General features: G+C 35.4%; 1 protein-coding gene across 3 annotated transcripts in view; it reads left to right on the top strand.

Annotated features, from left to right (window-relative positions):
• The window catches only part of LOC145674627 (uncharacterized), a 42,598-nt gene extending 23,845 nt beyond the window's left edge, over positions 1-18,753 (top strand). For all 3 annotated transcript variants that reach the window (XM_081744850.1, XM_081744852.1, XM_081744843.1), the window contains 3 exons: positions 2,636-2,778; positions 9,615-9,819; positions 17,400-18,753. In XM_081744850.1, coding sequence (XP_081600976.1) covers positions 2,636-2,778; positions 9,615-9,819; positions 17,400-18,572 — 1,521 coding nt within the window. In that variant the 3' untranslated portion in view covers positions 18,573-18,753. The remainder of the gene's footprint in view (positions 1-2,635; positions 2,779-9,614; positions 9,820-17,399) is intronic.
• Positions 18,754-20,227: the final 1,474 nt, after the last annotated feature.

A 20,227-nucleotide genomic window follows, 5' to 3' on the forward strand; every position in this document is an offset into this window, starting at 1 on the left:
TCAAAATTCAAAGCTGGTTCTGGGGAAGATATTCTTTTGACTACAACACTTAAATCGTGCTGTTAGAGATGAAAAAAGACTGATTTTTTGAGACGCATTTCTTCTTTCGTATTTTTTTAATGAAGGATGGAGAATTGTTGTACGTATAATTTTTTATTCAATTACTACCTTTATTTTCGTGTATTAGATTCTGCAATAGAGAAAGTAGCTTTGCAACATAGTATTCATGAATCTTATGTTCAATCTGGGGCCAGCTTTCTTGATTGCTTTTTAATCTAGCATTGCATATTTGCTAGATTATACAACTCACCTTAGTTATACTACTCATGGAAAAGGATCAAAATATTCCACATTAATCAGACATTTTCTGCTCATCAGTGCCTGAAATTTATATAAATATTGACATTCGTGTTGTTTATATATATATCCATTAAATTTTAGTTTAAATTCAAACTTAGAGCAAGATAACAATGCTACCGTGAACAAGAAAACAAACGCAAAACCATTAAAGTCATATATTTCTTTCGTGTAAAATTACACGCACATCGTGTTCTCAGTCCGGTAAACATTTTTCAGTGAGTATCAGTTGACATTTATTTGGTCATTACTGATGTTGTTGCCCTGTAAAAATAGACGTGAGAACATAGAAATTTCTGAAACCAGTAATTATGGGTGTATCACTTCTCGTTTCCAGAATATCTGCAATGGCACAATATCACTATTACATAATATCCTCCTTTCAAACTGATGAGAGACCAAAGGAAAAAAAAAAGTGGATTGTAAATTTGTCAGGTACTTGACGTAAACTATTTAGGAAGGGACGTTACATGATTATAAAATTATGACTTTGATTTCAAGATTGATTCGTGTGGTGGATTGTGAATATAGAAAATTGTAATAAAAGCTAACAAGAAAAACGGAAAATAAATGAATTGTTAGATTGAAGGTTCAACGTTCCCTTCAGCAGGGAGGCTAGATGAAACCTGGACCTACAGCTAAACATGTGATCTGATCCACTGAGGTCCCACCGTGAATCGAAGGCAGGTCTCTCGTGCCAAAGACGCGTACGCTAGGCATATAGCCACGAGGAAGCTCAGGTTGATATTAGTATGATATGATTCCTAGATAAATGAGTTAATTGTAATTACAGATTATAAGATGTTATTAGCTTTTTGAAAAATAAGTAGGTCAATGGAAATCTGAGTTGTGGAGTGTATATTGTAATTACCAGTATGCCTTGAGTTAGGTATTGTCATAACACGAAGAGCTTTAAGTTTGAATCATCATAATCAGTAAAACTCAAGTCAAGTTGAAGTTCGCCCAATTTATGTCAGACACCGATACGATTATTGATACAGACATTGATGGGTTGAGTTCGAAAATACTTTGTTACTTTCTTATATTAATAAGATTGTAAATATTGATTGTACTTTGTTACATAACTGGGAGTTGTGGTTGTTGTGAGTCAACGCCCCTTTTTAACTCGGAGGTTATAGGAGACACAGACCTGTGGTTTAATGTGAAAATCGAACTAGATTTACTCTTGAAATAAAATCCGGGTTTCCTGTGCCAGGTGGGTTTCCAGATTTTCCAGAGAGGAATGGTCAGTTGGAGTTTTATTAGTAATGAAGATCTGTAATGTTCAGAATTTACATATGACAAACACATATATGATTTCATTTAGTGAAGTAGAATAATTTTGATTGAAAAAAAGAAAGAAAATGAAATTCAGTTTTTCAGTTTAACATCCCATGATTATGCCCTTTAGGCTAAGGGAGACGGATGATTAAAGCAAGTGAATGATGGTGGAAGAATTAGTGGAATTAAATTGTGGGAGGAAACGAGAGTACTCTGAGAAAAGCCACAAACACGATATTGTCCTCCGCAAATTTACTAGACCGAGGTTCGAACCAGGAACCCCACACACCAAACAAACGTTCTAACACTGAGCCACTGTGCCTCCTTTCAATTGGAAATTTGGGCAATCTTATTGAAAATAATCCAACACATGGAATACAAAAAGGTATATCACAAGTCTCGGTGAAAGCTAATGTGATTGGAATCCCACGTTAAACCGTAGGTTCTCGTTTCATGTGGCCTCGGTGCTAAAAGGAACACAACTCAAATCCTACGAGTCAAGTATAATATACAGATATTTTGTTATCAACACTCAACTTGTTGCTTTATTTCTCTGAATACTATGTTACATTAATGGGTTGCGCAGTTAACACAGCGTGAGAAATCAGTTCCTGTAATTAAAGAAAAAAGTTCTTCGTATTAACTTACAAAAGCATTTTAAAAGTGTCCAGGGCAGTCATTTCTTTTTGTTTATTAAAAAACGGAAGAAACCGAAATAAAAACGTGTAATGTAAGACCTGCCACAAGAAATAAAACTTACGGGAAAAACATAACATCTGACAACTCTTAACTGGTAAGTGAGTATACTAGTGATTTAGCTAGGTGAAGTCTCAAACTAGAAAGTTGTATCACTGTTCATAATACATTGCCGAATTTTAATTACCTTCTAGTTCTTCAAGGAAGTTAACTTAAAAGTTTGTTTAGTTTAACTAGTATTTTAATATATAATAATAATAATCAGTTTTATCTTAGTGACGAAGACATGATTTCTTTTCAGACTTTTGCAGCTCATAAGATGATTCTAGCAATGTCAAGTCCTAAATTTCAAGATATGCTTTATTGTAAAGATTCACAGGGCGATGGGATTAATACGTGTACTTTACCAGATGTGAAGCCTGATGTCTTCGAAGCTATGAGAGAGTAAGTGTATGCTTTTCGGAAATTTATACAATTCAGAAATATACCTTCTTTTTCTTGTTTCCTTTTATATATAGGGGGCGCGGTGGCTCAGTGGTAGAGCGTTCACCTCTGGTGCTTGGGGTCCCGGGTTCGATCCCAGCCCCCGCCAAGTGAACTTTGTGGTGGACAAACACCGTGCTCGTGGGTTTTCTCGGGGTTCTCCCGTTTCCTCCCACTTTCTTCATTCCACCATTTCACTCATCTCTCATTATCACCGTCTCCTTTAGCCTAACCGGCATAACCGTGGGACGTAAAACTTAAAGATTTCATTTCATTTCCTTTTATATATAGATTTGAATTTTCTTTGAACTCAACTCATTAAGAGACTTTACATTGTATCGTGTACTTCCTACCACAGTAATCGACGGAAAGATTCTTAAGAAGCATTCTGGGGAAGATAAGTAAATGCTGAATGAAATAAGTGAAATACTCAGGAATATACTTAACCAAGAGAATGTTCCAAAAAGAGTAGAAAAAATTTGTGCTACATGTATGGACCTGCAGAATGAATGGAAAAAACCTAATAAGTTTCTGTACAAAAAATTGCAAGATATGGCTACAGAGAAGATGAAGGAACAAATGGCAGGGTGAAAGATGGTGAAGTGAAGAAGTCCTTTGAGAGGCCAGGTATTTTCCAATTAAAATAATAGTAAAAAACAACTACTTTCGACAAATACCCCTGTCGTCCTCAGTAGATCGGAGCTAGTTACTGGAAAATCTTCTCATCTCACAAAATGCATTATGTAATTTTATATTTATTTGCAGGTTTAGAACTGCTGAAGGATAAGATCAATAACCTTTAAGGAACAAGAGCTCTTATTCTTCCAAATTCCTGATATATAATACGGCTTCCTGATAAACACACACTGGCAGTTGTAGTTTTCACATTTAAGTGAATTATTAATTGATTAATAATGTTAGTGATTGATTACTCCGTTACTTATTAATTTTTTGATATCGATGACTTTCCATTGTATACTTATTATACACCATAAATTGGTAACAGCAAATTAGAATCCCGTTATTAAAATTGTACTTAGTAGCTATAGATTGTTGTGAAAAGAATATTAATTTGTCACGTTGTTAATTTAACTGTAACAAAAGGAGTGTTACAGCATGAGAGATAATGAATTGGTACAGTGAATGAGGGGAATGTGTGGAAATGGCGAGTCTAACTTTGAGATCCTTGTCTTACTGAATGGGGCTTTCAAAGGCGGGAGCGACGGTTCAGACAAGGGAGTCAGTCCAAGAACATCCCTAAAGTTGACCATGATTGAGCAAGTTTCTGGCATTACACAAGACAGACATGTTACACTTGAATAGTTGTAGTGAAAAATGTGCTGGGGAAGGAAATTTTACATCGGGAAAGATTTGAAAATCTACCCAATGGATTCAATACATAATCTCACCTAGCAACAAGAGCAAGAGCGTGAACGCGTTTGATAAGTGCAGGTAGCGCCTTGAACAAATCTGTTCGGTACTCCTTAGAAGCAGCAACCAACCGATGTAATAGAAGGGCAACAGCCTTTAAAACAATCATCTGTGGGGAAACAACTGGCAACTACATTCTAAAGTGCTGATGGCACTCTGATGCTGGGATTGACTCCGATACAATGAAAAGCTCAAGAATGATATACTGAGTTCAGCAAGGGTTGGTGAAATGGTTGAAAATCGTTACACTATAATGCCAGAACCAATAGTTTACAGCGACTATGGAGAAATAACAGGATCTAAAAATTGTTCCTGTCTTGTCGGATTTTGTACCCTCGTGAGTACAGCTTGTTTGATAGTATAAAGGAGTCGTTATAGGACAGAATTCACCGATGTTCAAAGAGATTGCCTCCCCCTGATATACCACCCCAAAAGATTTGTTTTAACGGATAGTTATGAAGTGTTGAGACATATGACGCCAATATATTGAGGCGGGGTGAGGACACGCCCAAGACGCTTTGTTTATACTATGGGATTTTCACAAAAACATAGTATAAATCAAGCGTCTTGGGCGTGTCCTCAAATGACCCACATTCTTTTCCTACTGACTCCATTATTTTCCACTTTAGTTGTAACTATCGCAGATCTAATAACCTTAATAATAATATGAAATCAAAGCACAGAATCACTAAGGTTCGACAATAAAGTTCCGTGAATGATGCTGATGCCTGGAAAGTTGAGGTTACTGGAGCAAACCACGATGAGGATTATCAAAGTAATCTCAGATTTGTCTGTTTCACAAGGTCTAGAAAATTGATTATGAAGTAATTCTTTGGAATGCGTCAAGGAAATGAGTTCTGATATCACGGATATCTTGATGTCCTAAACTGTCATGAATGCTGTCCTTTCTGTTTCAGCTTGAGTTTGGGGAATACGACGATGTCGGTGGGAGCCAAAACTAGGAAATAAGGAGGATTGGTGAGCGTGGAGATCTCACAGTTACTGCTAAGCGAGGACGAGCATTGTCTTTTAGGACTAGTTGCCGCGTTCTCACAATTGTGGCTTGCACGATGAACTCTCTTCAGCGAGCATTCAAAGAACTTCACGAAAGAAGGATCCGTTGATTTTTGCACTCTCAGGAACTCATTCCTTATGAGCGATCCCTTGGCTGTTAGAAAAGAATGATTAGCATTGTCGTGATCCTTGATTTCTGGAGTTTTGTGAATTTATTTCTCTCCACTCCATGCATTGCCTTTTTGTGATGGTTCATATTGATACCACTGGGCGTCATCGCCTGTAACAATGTGATCCAGTAACGACGGATCCGACTCCACAGACTTAATCAACTCTGTGCTGCACTCGACTCAGCTTTTTGTTCTTCAATAAAAGAATGACTCGCAAAAATTTTCCTTTTTCCTAACTTTTTTCGGGACCTACCGGCTCGTTTCGCGGTTGATTTGCAGTACATGTGGATGGTCAGATTGCAGCAAGTCGCGAACACGCTTCACATTATTCTTTGAACGACTCGTTGACGGACGTCCTTTTCAGGGGTTATCAAAAATGTCTTCACGTCCATCACGAAATCCGTGGAAATCAGGCGGTTTCCATATGTACGCAACACAGTCAGTAATGATACAAAAAGCGAGATAACTCAGTAGAGATATTCCAGTTTTAGATGCTTGTAATGAAATTTCAAGCTCACATTAAAAGAAGGAAAAATCGTGAAATTAACTTCAGTCAAAATACAAAAGAAAAGGCAATATTTGAAATGCTACAATTTTATTCTGTAGGCATTGTTAAGTTTGCTTTCAAAATTATATTTAAAAATCTGTTTCATGAGAAATTCGAACTTTTGTAAGTAAATATAATAATAATATATGTTGTATATTATGAAGGAGACAGAAAGATAAACGTTAGTTTGTTATGCACAAAAAAAGGGAAAAAACGAACACAGTCATTGTGTGCTACTCGCATTCGTAAATAGCATATTTTTGACTCATAAACTCGCAGTAAAGGGATGGCGAATATAAGGGTGTAGAAATTCTTAAAGGTTGATAATGTTTGAAAATGTGTGGTTCGGTAGAAAGTAAGCATAGTTGAAGCACGATTACTTAGGCAGCGTTGGAGTTTCATAATTACTTGTTAAAAAAAATGTATATACAAGATTCGTGGAAATATTGAATCGTAGGTAAAACCAGAAGACAGTCACCTTTCTTGGGGACACAGCAAATTAGCTGTTGTATGTATATGTATTAAATAATTTCTCCGGTAGTTTAATTATGAAAATTATAAAATATTGGATTCGTATTCATGTTAATACGGGCATTTTGTATAGCAAGCAGTTCAGGGGGCAAAATAAGAATGAAATTAGTTTAAAAACAAATCCTTTCTGTAACTGTGTTTTACAGTTCTGTCTTCAGTAAGGTAACTACACATTGAACAATTAAGGAAAATATATAAATAAAAATCTCATATATTTAACAGTCATCACAATTCAAAATGTGTTGTGTTCTAGAAATGTTTGTACTTCCAGTGTTTATTTACTGAGCAAGCCAAGTTTGCTTGAGTAAACGTTGGTCTTAATTTATATATTGTTGTGTTTGCCTTATTGGTCAGGAAAAGTAAATATACAGTATATGTTTAATGTCTTATATAAGACTACAGAGCTGCTTAATATTATCAATGTTTCTTTTGTTGTGACTAAAAATGAATGAGATTAAGTGATTTTAAGTGGCACCATGCTTACGTATAATCTAGACTAGCAGAAGAATATGATCTTCGCGCGGATCCTCGAATCAAAAATCGAGAAAACGGCGTTCGTACGCGCTGATGAAGATCTGTCTGTGTGAAATATTTGGTGGATCTGGGCAACTCCTTTCAATGCAAAGGACTGTGGTGGCTCAGTGGAAGAACGTTCACCTCTGGTGCACTAGGTTTGATGCCAGCTCGCGCCAAGTGAGCTTTGTGGTGGACAAACCGTGTTCGTGGATTTTCTCGGGATACTCCCGTTTCCTCCAACTTCTTTCATTCCACTACTTCATTCTCATCATCGTTGTCTTCTTTAGCCTAGCTGGCATAACCATGGGACGTAAAACTTAAAGATTTAATTTAATTTTCCTTTCTATGCGAAAATTTGATGGCAGATACGCACACATGCGCTTTTATTTTTTATATACAGATGAAGCTAAGCATTAAAGTAACTTGTATCTCAGTATAACACAATAAATAACTAATTTGTAGTAAGATTGGGAATTAGGTTTCTGAGCTTTCGGCATCTTGGATGTTAGCCCATCACATATTAGGGACGGCGTCCCTGGGCGATCCCACTGCTTGGGGAGGAAGGAAGCGGTCTCGGACCATTATATTTGGTACCATCCGGGCAGTTGCCTGGTGGGCATGAGGAAAACCTCAGTCAGGATGACTGTTGTGAAAAAACTTATAAACTGTTTCGACCGATTGTTCCCACCGCTGTCGAAACCGAACTTGGGACCGCTGTTATCGAAGACGAGAGCGTTAGCTATTACGCTATGCGGGACCATCTAATTTGTATTATACCATACTATTTAACATGATAAAATAATTTGGAGAACCGTTCTTGCTTTCTTTAATTTGGAGAACTGTTCTTGCTTTCTCCGTCTGTCACACTATGAAAGATAAATGCAGAAATTGAAGAACTCGTATTCTTATTTGTTCTTTTTCTCATCCTTCCCTAATACTGCACTGTTTCACGAATCACTCTATTTAAAAACAAGCTGGCCATCGAAACCTATTCTTGTTACTTATACAAAATTACAATTACTAAAGGTAGAAAATATATTTTAAAATATTTACAAGGCACTTGACAGAATATAAGCGAACCGTAATTAGGATTATATGAAATAAATGTAAAGTTTTTTTAATGTTGCAAATTTCCACACGCTAAGAGCGAATTGCTCCTATGTAGTGCCTCCGAGTATAAACGGGAAAGTGAAATGTTAAGTAGGATTAACGTTAATTGAATTTAAATTTTTGAATTAAACTATTTATGACATAATCTTAGTTCTTATCGAAGTTGCCATCGTCTAGATTTAACTTGGAACTTCTAGTTGTAATATAACACAACTGAAGAACGTTACTTTCGGTTTGTGGTGTGGTTTTGTGAATGGATTTTATTTCCTTGGTGCTATTAATATATAGCACAATGGAATATATTATGTTTAGCAATTTTCTAATAAATTGGGAGCTATTGAAATACATCCGTGTTTGGCCTACATCTTAAGTATCCACTAATTTCTGTAATAAAATTAATTCAGACTCACTGTTAAATGAAATACAACAGTTAGTTTTCCTGAATCAGATACTTCAAATCATATCCATAATTAATGTTCGTAGAAATAACCATTTAATACTAGCCAGGGATACAACATGAATAAATCGAGACAGCCTGAGGTGGCAAGGTACCTACATAGAAAACGAGACACTGACTGCTATAGCGAAGTTTACAGGATGAGGGTTGGATCTTTCTTCCACACATGACTTTATAAGAGTCTGTTTTACTTTTTTAATGAAGACATTAACCTCTCACATGTCTGAGATTGAGTAAGGTACTGTCTAATGTATTCTCGAAAAACTTGGAAAGGCAGTGATCTACCAACTCTAGAATTTTATATTGATGCTGTTGATATTTCAATATTTCAACACAGCTAATAACGAAATCTTCGTTTATAAGATTGTGATTTGAAATCGTGTAATTTCTCTTTATGTAAGTTAAATGCCTTCTAACGAGTGAATAACCTCCGAACATAAGTAGTTTGATGTTAAAATCCAAATTATATTTTATTAAAAATGAATCTATTAATACTATGTTTGGACAAGCCTGCAGGAAACTGCAAAATCTTGATTCTTGACGTCTTGTATGTCTTTGGTATCGTTATTATTCTTATCCATCATCACATTGACAGATAACCTCATAGACTGCCACATGAATAGATTTCTTAACAAAATATATCTTGAGAACTGTGTATATTGTTTCTTCTTATAGCTGACTAGCTGGTTTTAAATAGAATGACTCGTGATACAATTGATACAGTGCAGTGTTTCAAAAGTATTGGAAAAGGAGAAATAAAGATATGTGTTTCGATGTTAGCGTTCGTCTTCTGTATTTTGACCGATGAAGAGAGCAGGAGGCCCTCTCGAAATTATTTCATCATATTAAATATTGTGATATAATCATTTGTATAGAGGTTAGTGTTTGTGTTGTGTTACCAAATACGCCAGATGTTTTCTTTGTGACATTGTATTTTCAGAAGTTTACAAGTGAAATGTTATGGACAGTTAAGTGATGTAGACACAGTTGGAGACTTACATGGGCCGTTTTATATTTGTAGGTACATGTATACAGATAATTTGAATCTCAGATCAGTGGATGAAGCGTGTGAAGTTCTTCTAGCAGCTAGGCGGTATGAACTACCTCATTTGTATGAATTGTGTAGTGCTTACTTAGTGAAGGAATTGGATGCTTCTAACGTGTGGACTGTTCTACGGTTATCTGAAACCGTTCAAGATGAAGCTTTGACCAAAGAATGTATGAAGGTAAGGATAATTTTATATTGATGTGAAATGTGTAAAGAATAATAATAATAGCTGACGTTGCTTCCTCTTGCATGTTTTTCCTTTTTTTTTTTTTTTTTTTTTTTTTTAATTATTTGTTGGTTGTTGTTCGAGATGAAAATATAAGAAACAGAGTAGAAAATGAATGAGGATAGAACAAAAGAAAATGTTCAAATTCCAGTTCTCGTAGAGTTTTATAGTGAGATAACAAAAATTAGAGTAACAAAAGTAATTAGCTCTTTGGGCATGTGTTCATGGTGTCATATAGTTTGTGTACAATACATGATCGTAACAGACATCCTATATACAATCGAAAATGTTCTTACAAGAAGAGTATTTGTGTTTGAACAAACTTATCTGTATGAAATTTTAATTACAGGCGATTACATGTCTCTGAGTATACTGGTGGGTATCGTTTTTCTGCAAAATTGTGCAAACGTTCACCAGAAGCTAAACACAGTGCAGATGAGGAGTATTACTGCAAGTTAGGACTTTCAACACAATGCTTAAAGCAATATGAATAACCACAAAACGCACAGTAAAGAAAAAACAGTTTCATATGCCATATGGCATAATTGCCATAACAGTTTATTCTGTAATGTCAATGCTTGACGCCACGTCGATGACACTTTTGAAATTATCCATAGGTTCACCAACATCTTAGCATTGTGCCATATGTAAGGAAGCATTAGTCTATTGGCATTAGTCAGGTAATTAATTGTAAATGACAGAAGGAATTTCATGATAAAGAATCTGTCATGGAATTTTGGCTGCGTGTTACTGAAATGTAGTTTAATGAAGTGTGTTATTCTTTTGGCATATATTTTATACTGGCGAAAGAAATACACATGTAGAGATTGTGCATATTTCGTAGTTTTAGGTAGGATGATTTTTAAATTTACATTTTCCTCCAGAGGCTTCTATCAGTACTTGTTCATCGTTATGTCCAGACTAGAAGTCACACAGTTCCGTTTAACTTTCGACAAATGTGAATTCAAAACAGGAAGAAAATATGTCTTCAGATGTTCTTTCATCATCTTCCTGGTCACATTTGCATCCACAAAACATTTGGTAGGCACTGTTTCCTGTATATCCTTGAAACACTGGGTTCAAACTTCCGTTTGATTCTTAGAAGTATACAATCCGCCACCCATTTCCAATAACTGTGCCTCTAGTATTGTAAATAAACATTGGTTCTTAGACCGTGTTTGCTTGTATTAGAAGTATAGATTTTAGAGGAAAAGCCTGTATATAAATGGATTTGTTGTGCTCAGATTTGATGATCTGACTTTTCTTCTGTTTTTGTGTGGTACTGTTAGACGATAGGATTTTCTAGTTTAATTAGTGGAAGACTTTGATTAGCTTTTTAAAAGAAAGTATTGACTTTCAGATTGTTATAGAGATGTGATAACATCTGTTCCGTCATAGGGACTCAAGAGGATAGAAGATAAGGAGCGAGACTTGTAGTTTTTCTCTCCTGATCGCAATACTTTTAGGATTTCCTCCATTTGGCTCATTATCTCCTATCCACGGGCCTTTGGATCCAAGAAAGTATGCTTGCTGGGATTTGATCATTCTTGACAGGTTGACTGGGATGGACAGGTGGACATCGCTCGTCTCTCATCTGTTGGAGTCAGAAAAGTGGTTATACTTGATTCTATTGCTTTATTTAGCAGATTTTTTAATCCTTTCAGCTAGGGAGGTATTTACAACCCTCATCTCCCACGTTGGCCGATATAAAAGAACCACGTATGTCCTACTTTTGATTCCTTTATTCACTGCTGGAGTTCCAAGCACATCCGCATTGTGCATTGTTAGTTATAGCCTTGCTAAAATGTGTCATATTACCCTTGCCACCGTCATCCCCCATGTTGGCCGAGATATAAAACTTAGGTCGCACTTTTGATTCCTTTTTTCGCTGGAAGAGTTTGAAGCAAATCCCCATTGTGCGTTGCTAGTTATGGCCTTGCTAAAAGGTGTCATATTCTCCTATGTTCGCACTTTAGGGAGGTGTTTACCGCCTTCAACTTCCACGTTTGCCAATATTAAAATAATAATAATAATAATAATAATAATAATAAAAAAAAAACACTCTACTTTTGATTTCTTTATTTCACTCCTGATCACTCCTGGATAGTTATGGACTTGCTAAAATGTGTCACATTGCCCTATATTCGCACTTTAGGGAGGTATTTACCACCTTCATTCCCCACATTGACCGATTAAAAAGGAAAAAAAAATGTGTGTGTCCTACTTTTAATTCCTTTATTCACTTCAGGAATTTCAAGCACATCCCCATTGTGCGTTTCTAGTTATAGCCTTCCTAAAATGTGTCATATTATCTTATGTTCGCACTTCAGGGGTGGTGGTGTTTACCCCCTTCATATATAACACGTATGTCCGACTTTTGATTCCGTTATTTGTTATTCACTGCAGGAGTTTCAAGCAGATCTGCATTGTACGTTGCTAGTTATAGTCTTGCTAAAATGTGTCATATTACCCTATGTTCGCTCTTTAGGAGGATGTTTACTCCCTTCATCCCCCATGTTAGTGTGACACTTCGGAAAACTTTGCTTATAAGATTACATTCAGTTTTCCTCAAGAGATGTGGGGGGTGGGGGGCTAGATCTTTTGGTTCCAGGCTAGATCCGACACTAGGTGTTAATGTTTTTGATATGATTAAATGAAGTGGTGTGATTTAATCAGATCTCTTATCTTTAAATCGTCTGTTTTCTGTCTGTGGTACGGCTCTCACTTCTGGTATAATCGATTACTAAGTGTTACCTTGCTCGTGCCGATTTGGGGTACCGATTAAGAAATGTTGAATACGTAATTAGCAATTATCATTTTGCTGAGCTATCAATTAATTCATTGATCAATCATTTTCTTATTTAAGCATTACGTTTTCTATGGGGTTACATCGTATAAAATATTTTAATTTATGCCAATCGTTATTGGTAGAAATTGCCCTGTATCTGGAAGTCGTTTTACGCTAACTCTTTCTTGGCTTTCCACAACATATTCTCAACACACATTCAGGTCTCTAAGTTAAAGGAAAATCGGATGTTATACTTCCATTCTAGAGTTCCTCGTTGTGACGAAACCAAAATAATTTTGTTGTGTGATATATTTGTTAAATGAAGCTTTACAATCTTAAATTATTATAGGCTTAAAAAGTACACAAGGAAAGATTTTTCTGTGAATAATCGGATATGTGGTTTCCGGTTTGTGGTTCATTGATATAGCAGAAGTTCTCAAGATTCTATTATGAGTTGTCTTAATTTTCCTTCGGATTTTGTATGCTCACAGTGGTTACACGTGGAAGTAACTTTTCATCTCTGTATTTCAGTTCCCAGGCTATAAGTGACATGCACTAGCACTGGGGTTACTCAATTTTCTAGGGTCTAACAATCTTGGGTTTTCATATATCACCGGTCACCTCAAGAAGACTGAATGATGTAATTTGTGAATTCAGACCTCTGGGAGGCGAAACATTAAGGTGGGGAACAGTTCTAAACTAAATGCCAATTGTGGACCGTAATTTAAATTTGGCAGTCAACTCCGAGTAAGTATCACTCTATTTTACCACGTTTTATTCCACTTCCTGTTCATTATCTTCTACAGTCCGTCTGTGTTGGTTGTTTGTTTTGGAGTTGACCAACATTTTTTTTGGAATTGAAAAAATAGTTTTCATATTGTGAGTTTAAATGTTGCCTGAATGGCAATTTACGGGACCAGTTTGTTTTCGGTGTCTGCGATGAAGCGTTACGACGTAAATTATAAACACACACAATCTTACTTTTTATAAAGCAATTGAGATTGCGCAAGCCATGGACAGCAGAGAAACAATTACAAATGTTTAAATCGTCTGCAACCTGTAATTTAAATGTTTCAGCTCTCCAATTAAAAGACCAAATCTAGATAGCAGACGATTTTCATCACCATTTTCTACCGAATCGCTACTACCAATAGTTCGATGTAAATTTTGTGGAGGACAACATCGGAAAGGAAATTGTTCAGCATGGGGAAAACAATGTATGAAATGTAATCGAAGATATCATTTCACTTTTTTTATTTTTATTTTTTATTTATTTATTTATTTATTTATTTATTTATTTAAATCAGTACGACACTTTTCCAACTTCCAAGTACAGACAACAGGCACCGGTATCAGTTGTGGAGCCGGTTCAAGAGAACGGCTGTTATCGATAACGAACATCTAGAGGAATTAAATATCACGGCAAATTTCTTTTTGGAGACTTTGCTGAACCCAGTTTTGAAAGCACAAAGAGTACAGACTCACCCATGAAGGAGTTTTTGATCACACCATGACCTTAGAAGAAGCGAATTCCGAAAAATCAAGATTGTCGCCAACAAAACCTTATTTTTCTAATAGGAAATGAAAGGAAAAAGAACCAACTCAGGGTCATTAAAAAGAAAGACAGAGGACAGGAAGTGGAAAATACAATCTGTTGGACTGGAAAAGCATGTATTGGGATGAATATGGATCAAAAGTTAACGCTAATAATTGAGAATCAAATTATTATGCAGAATCAGGTTAAATATTAAAACTTAAGAGAAAAAGTGGTTCAAGTCTACCAGCTGTTCAAGCGACTTTGAAAATTAAGATGAAAAGGCATTACCACAGTGTTGGAAAAATGTTTTAAGTAATTCAGTGTGAAAGTGAAAAAATATGGTTTGATCATTTATGATATCAAAGTATCTTAATGTAATTTCCATTCTGTTATTGCTCTTCTATTGTTTAGTGGTTAGGTGTGTGTGTAATTAATTGTTCAGAGCAATATCGAGTCAATTTTTTGTGAAGAGGAAGAGTGTTGGGAATTGGAGGAGCACAAAATACTACGGAATAATTGTACTGGGCTCAGAGTGCCACAGAATATAGCATATACTCTATTTTGAATGTATAATTGTTCAGCAATGAATCTGTAGAAACGAAATATGTCGGCTTAGGCCGCGCCTCCATTGCATCCGAATGCGACTGCGAACTGCGAATTCATGTGCCTCTACTACATCCGAAGTTTTGTGAATGCGAATCAAGTTGCAATGTTTCTTTCAAATCTTCAATGTGATATGTTTTTGCTTTAAAATTCATATCTTAAAGTTTTCAGAGCAATAATAATAATAATAATAATAACTTTCCTTTGTGTGCAAAATAGAGTGAATGTCGCTCCTGTTATTATCGTGCTTCTGTAGTAACCGCTATTTTCACTTTAAAATAAATTAATTAAATAAAATTTGAGATTGCAAAATCAACCAACTTTCTAAGAAAATTTTCTCCAGGAGTAAAAAACCCATTTTTGCTGTTTCACACATATTACTGAATAATTACATGTATTCGTAAAATCATTATTTGAGGAACGAAGAGGAAATATAAATTGAATAAGAAGTTGCGGTTCGTGTATTAATTAAATCTTCATATTTTAAAGAGAAAACAAAGAAAATTATATATATATATATATATATATATATATATATATATATATATATATATATATACACCTTCCAAACTAAGTTCTTTACTTACATCTGCCCATAATTTGTTTACGATTTGTCGTTTGTGGTAATCTGGATGAGCTTGAATGGAACTTTATCAAATACACAATTTATTAAAGCATCAATATCTATTTCCAATTTTATTTTTATCTCCGCACCTCGCAACGTCGTCTGCTTTCACGCAAAACAAACTTTCTTCTCTCACGTAGCGCTCAATTTCCCTCCAGACGACCCTCCGTTCGCACGAGTTCGGACGAACAATCCCAGCATGTTGGGATCCTTCGCATTCGCATCTTTTCGTCGGTTTTCGCAATTCGCAGGTCGGAACTAGTCGAGGCACTCCTATTTATTTACACGTGCTGGGAAATTCACAATCGCATTCGGAAGCAATGGAGGCGCGGCCTTAATGTCTCTTGTCGGTAGAATCTCTAATCGTGTTGTGTTTATGTGGCTTTGTTGGTAATTCAAGTACTCCTTTTGGTAACTGAAGTACTCACTGTTGAATATAGAAACGTCGCACAATAAAGGAATCAAATGTCAGTGTATTTGTGTGTAGAAGTTGTATGACGCTCTAAGCTTAAACTGTATAATTACGGAACGTAAGTAAGAGATTAACAAGTTCTACTCATATGTGGTTTCAGTTTAAGCAACCCTTCCTTTACTTTAATAGTAACTAATATTGGCACAGTTACATTTTATGACATACGGTTCTAACAATTCTTTCGTTTCTTGTTCATATTTTTATATACCACACAGTTGTGGGCACACACCACATACCATTACCGAGCCTGTATCAAGGGTCGCTGTTCTTGAGATCACCAATTTTCTGTCTTAGGTTTTCATTTCATATAAGTCGCTTGAAAGTTGTTGCTCACTGCGAAGTGGACTACACATACGATTGATCATGCTGTTTCGGAGGCAATAATCTTTAAAATTTCAGGACTTAGATAGACCACAGGCACGGGATGCCGTTGCAGCGAACCGGTGAAGTTTGACTCGATGGACATCAAATCAATGGTAACTGTCATTAGTTAATAAGAAAATGTAAATTAAAGATTTTGTTACATGCAGCAACTTTATACAACTAATCTCTTAGTCATTGACTTGAAACGTCAGTACAAGAAATATGTGTCACAAGAAACAACTGTTTTAAGGGACAAAGAAAGTAACAACGTTTGGTATAATACAAAGGTTAAGATACAATACCTCAACATCTATACTCAGTACATTGTCATAAAATTTATTACATAAACCATGGAGAGACATCAAATTAGTAAGCATCATCTTCAGCCACAGAGAGCATCATCATCTTATCTGAAACTGTCATTCACTTTTGGTTCTATAAGCTTCTTTTGAGAAACGAATTTCTTGAGGTTGAATCCTTGAACTTCCTTACTCTTTACACGTTATTTTTGTTATACATTTCATTTTTCTAAAGTGTCGTATCTTAGTCCAATAAAATCCTTCATTGACTTTTTTGACCATGTAAGATGGCAAACTTCTGAATGACTAACTTCTTTTTCGCTTCATGGCTTTGGAAACTGACCTCATGCTTCCTGCTGATCAGTTTTCTTTCTTAAAGTTGTCAAACACTGTAGCACAAATTTCAGATATTCCTTATGCAGAATCAGATGACACAACTTTTTTATATTCCCGGTTATGTTGGGATCCAGGGTGGTATTAAGTGTTGTAGGCTTATACACTCGGTATTCAAAGCTTCTTCCCTCATCTTTTTCTAAAACTTGTTTTTCAAGAGTTAGTCTTTAGTCAGTATTGATGATAAGTCTGCTTGTTTGAGCACCTAGATTTTATTTATTTTATTTTATTTATTTATTTATTTATTTTTTAAAATTAACATTAATCTTCGGATTGTTATATTAGTTGATTTCTAGTGCCAAATATGGTAACGAACAGACGGATTCCAGTTCGGTTTAAATTAAAAGAAAAATGTGAACTGTTTTTTATGAGAGAAATGATCCAGAAAGTTTTATAACAATTTGTTTAATTCATTGTGTAATCTTATTGCAGTATTTTTCTTCTTTCGACAGATACTTAGAATGAGAACAACTGAAGTCCTAGAACACCCGAGTTTTCTGGAAGTAGACAAAAGCATTCTCCTGAAGTTGTTGAATGAAGATTTTTTGAAGATCAGTGAGTGTGATCTGTTTGCAGCAATCAAACGGTGGGCTGAACGTCGTTGTAAAGAAAAAGGTTACCCATTGGACGGAGAACATAAGCGTAAAGTACTTGGTGCAGAAGTGTTTGGAAAGATCCGATATCTTTCGTTTAAACCAAAGGAATTCGCAGAAGGTCCTGCGACATCAGGAATTCTAACTCTTGAAGAAATGTGCAGTATTTTCATGAATTTATCTTCTATCAATCTGCATCCCATGCCGGAAGGATTTTGTAAGATAACTTCACCTAGGAATCTGCCCGAATTGCGTTGCGTACGCAAAGTTATAAACTCTACTCCGCAGCAAAGTTACGTCACTCCTAATCCAGGATCATGTGTGTTTGGTCAGCCACGATCAAGTGGGTTTAGTTTCACAAAAAATATACCAGTAGGTGCTGGTGTGTTTGGTGCTACACCTTTTCCTGAAAGTAAAAGCACATCGGCCTTTGGTCAAAAACTTGCAGGTACAGGATTATTTTCCACAGCATCTTCATTTGGTGGCACATTTCAAAGTACTAGTAGTCATAGTTTCGGTTTTTCCTTCAATAATAAATTCATGCCTTTCAATGAAAATGGTACTTTCAGTAATGCTAAATTTTCAGTTAGTGTCAAAGTAAGCAGTGATGTAGTATTACATGCTATACATGTTCCCGCCTGTACTCATGGTAGTAGTGATAATCAGTCTAGTAAACTAAATAATTATCCATTCACCAAAGAATATGAGGAATCTCTGACAGTTAATGTAATTGAATTACCATCGTATAAAGTTCTCAATACTACTGTTTTTGAAGATAGCGTAGAGTTCGGCTCCTCTTTTGATGTATGTCTAAGTAATGCTGTACATTTGAGAAAAGATGTTGAGTATTTGATTGAAGTTCAAACGTCTGGTGTTTATGTATGTACTAAAAAATTGTCCAATTCTGAAAATTGTACGTCTGTTGAGTTTACCTTGAAAGATTACGTAACCCTGCCTCCTGTGAAAATGAATTCGAAGCAGGAGTCGGAGTGGAGCTTTGTTAGCCAACTCACATATTCTCTTTCTCCGTAAATTTCTCCACATTTTGCTAAATTTCATTTAAATTGAGCCAGCGCTAAGACTGATCCTAATGTAAGTATTTATATTGCATTTAGTACAATGGTCAAGCAGAATTTTCTTGAATATTATTTTTGTTTACAAGTTACTAAGAAATAATTTTCACTGCATTTTCAGAATAAATAGTTGTTCAGTCGTAAGTTTGTTTTATTGAAGATTCATTTTCCTTGGTAATCATGTTGGTTCTATATTTATATAAGTGTTAGAGTAAATCGCACGTAATAGCAGATGGAAGCTAACGTAAAACGCTGTTCATGCTTCCTACAATGGATAATGTTAAAGCATTAACTCCAGAATGGTTGGTTTAGATAATCTTCAGAATCTTGACAACACATACACAGGAATTGTGCAGAAGTATGCTACTGATTCGGAAAGTCTTGTAATTTAATTATGACTTTTTACATGAGGCTTTTAGTATTACTTCATATATACTTATTTATTCATACATACTAATTCATATATACTTATTTGATAAACAGAATCAAAATTAACTAGGAAACTGTTCAGAGAAAAATGTAAACGAATGTCTAAAGAAAAATAAGAAATATATCTAAATAGTCAGATATGATTGTAGCTAAAAATTAAGCTTCATCCGAAGAAACGTAACTTATCTTGTATGTCGAGTTTTTTTCCCTTTAATTGCAGTTTTCAAGAAAACAATGCTATAAGGTGAGATACGTTTCTTATATATATGTGTCCTATCGCTTCAATCAATATTCATCCGAAGAAGTATACAGATAAAGTACACGAAAACCAAGGGCGCCGATTTCTCTGTAACTTGGGGAGGGGGGAGATTCATAAAAAATACATATAACAATAAAAAATGCACGGGGGCCCACACGAGCTTTTGGGGGGCTCGGGCCCCGGCCCCTTCAGGATCGTCGCCCTTGACAAGAACTCATGTATGAAATAATAGCTAAATTACAGGAATTTCCAAATAAGTCCTTAAAATTTAAGTACATTTTTCTTAGATATAGAGAAATCGCTTTGTACACTGTTGATAATGGTACTCAAATTTGTCCTGAAGCTAGTGAGTATGAAACATGTATGGGGTTTATAATAATTTTTCTGTCAACTGTATGTACAGAGTAACTATATACTTTTGTAGTCACAGTGAACTATAAAACCTACATTTGTTTGCTTAGGGCTACAATGAGTTATCGAACAGTTTCATAGTGTGCTCCTCATTCGAGAAATTGCAATAACAGTAAGTCATTGGAGTAAATTGTGTATAACGTAACAGCAATCAAACACTAACCCTTTTCTTCAATTCCTCGATGTAAATTATTTTTCAATCAACGTGGTCCTTTCGTTAGTTATTTAATGAGGAAAGGGTGCTGAAAGTTATTTGTAATAATAAAGTTGTCTAAAACATTGAAACTCATCTTCCGAATTTATACACACGTTTTTTCTTTTCTTTCTTTCTTCTTTCCTTCAACACTGCTCAACAAATTTCCATTAGTGGGATATTATGACGAAAGCAATACAATTTCTTCGTGTTTTTGGGTCGTAAACACAAAAATAATGCTCAAATTGATTGAGTAGCTTATTTCCAGGGTAAGGGCACAATTAAGCTGAGCGAGCGAAATTCTTAAGCTACACTTTTTTTT

The sequence above is a fragment of the Thermobia domestica genome, chromosome 2 (assembly GCF_964235325.1).
Source record: "Thermobia domestica chromosome 2, izTheDome1.hap1.1, whole genome shotgun sequence".
In the NCBI taxonomy this organism is placed as follows: domain Eukaryota; kingdom Metazoa; phylum Arthropoda; class Insecta; order Zygentoma; family Lepismatidae; genus Thermobia; species Thermobia domestica.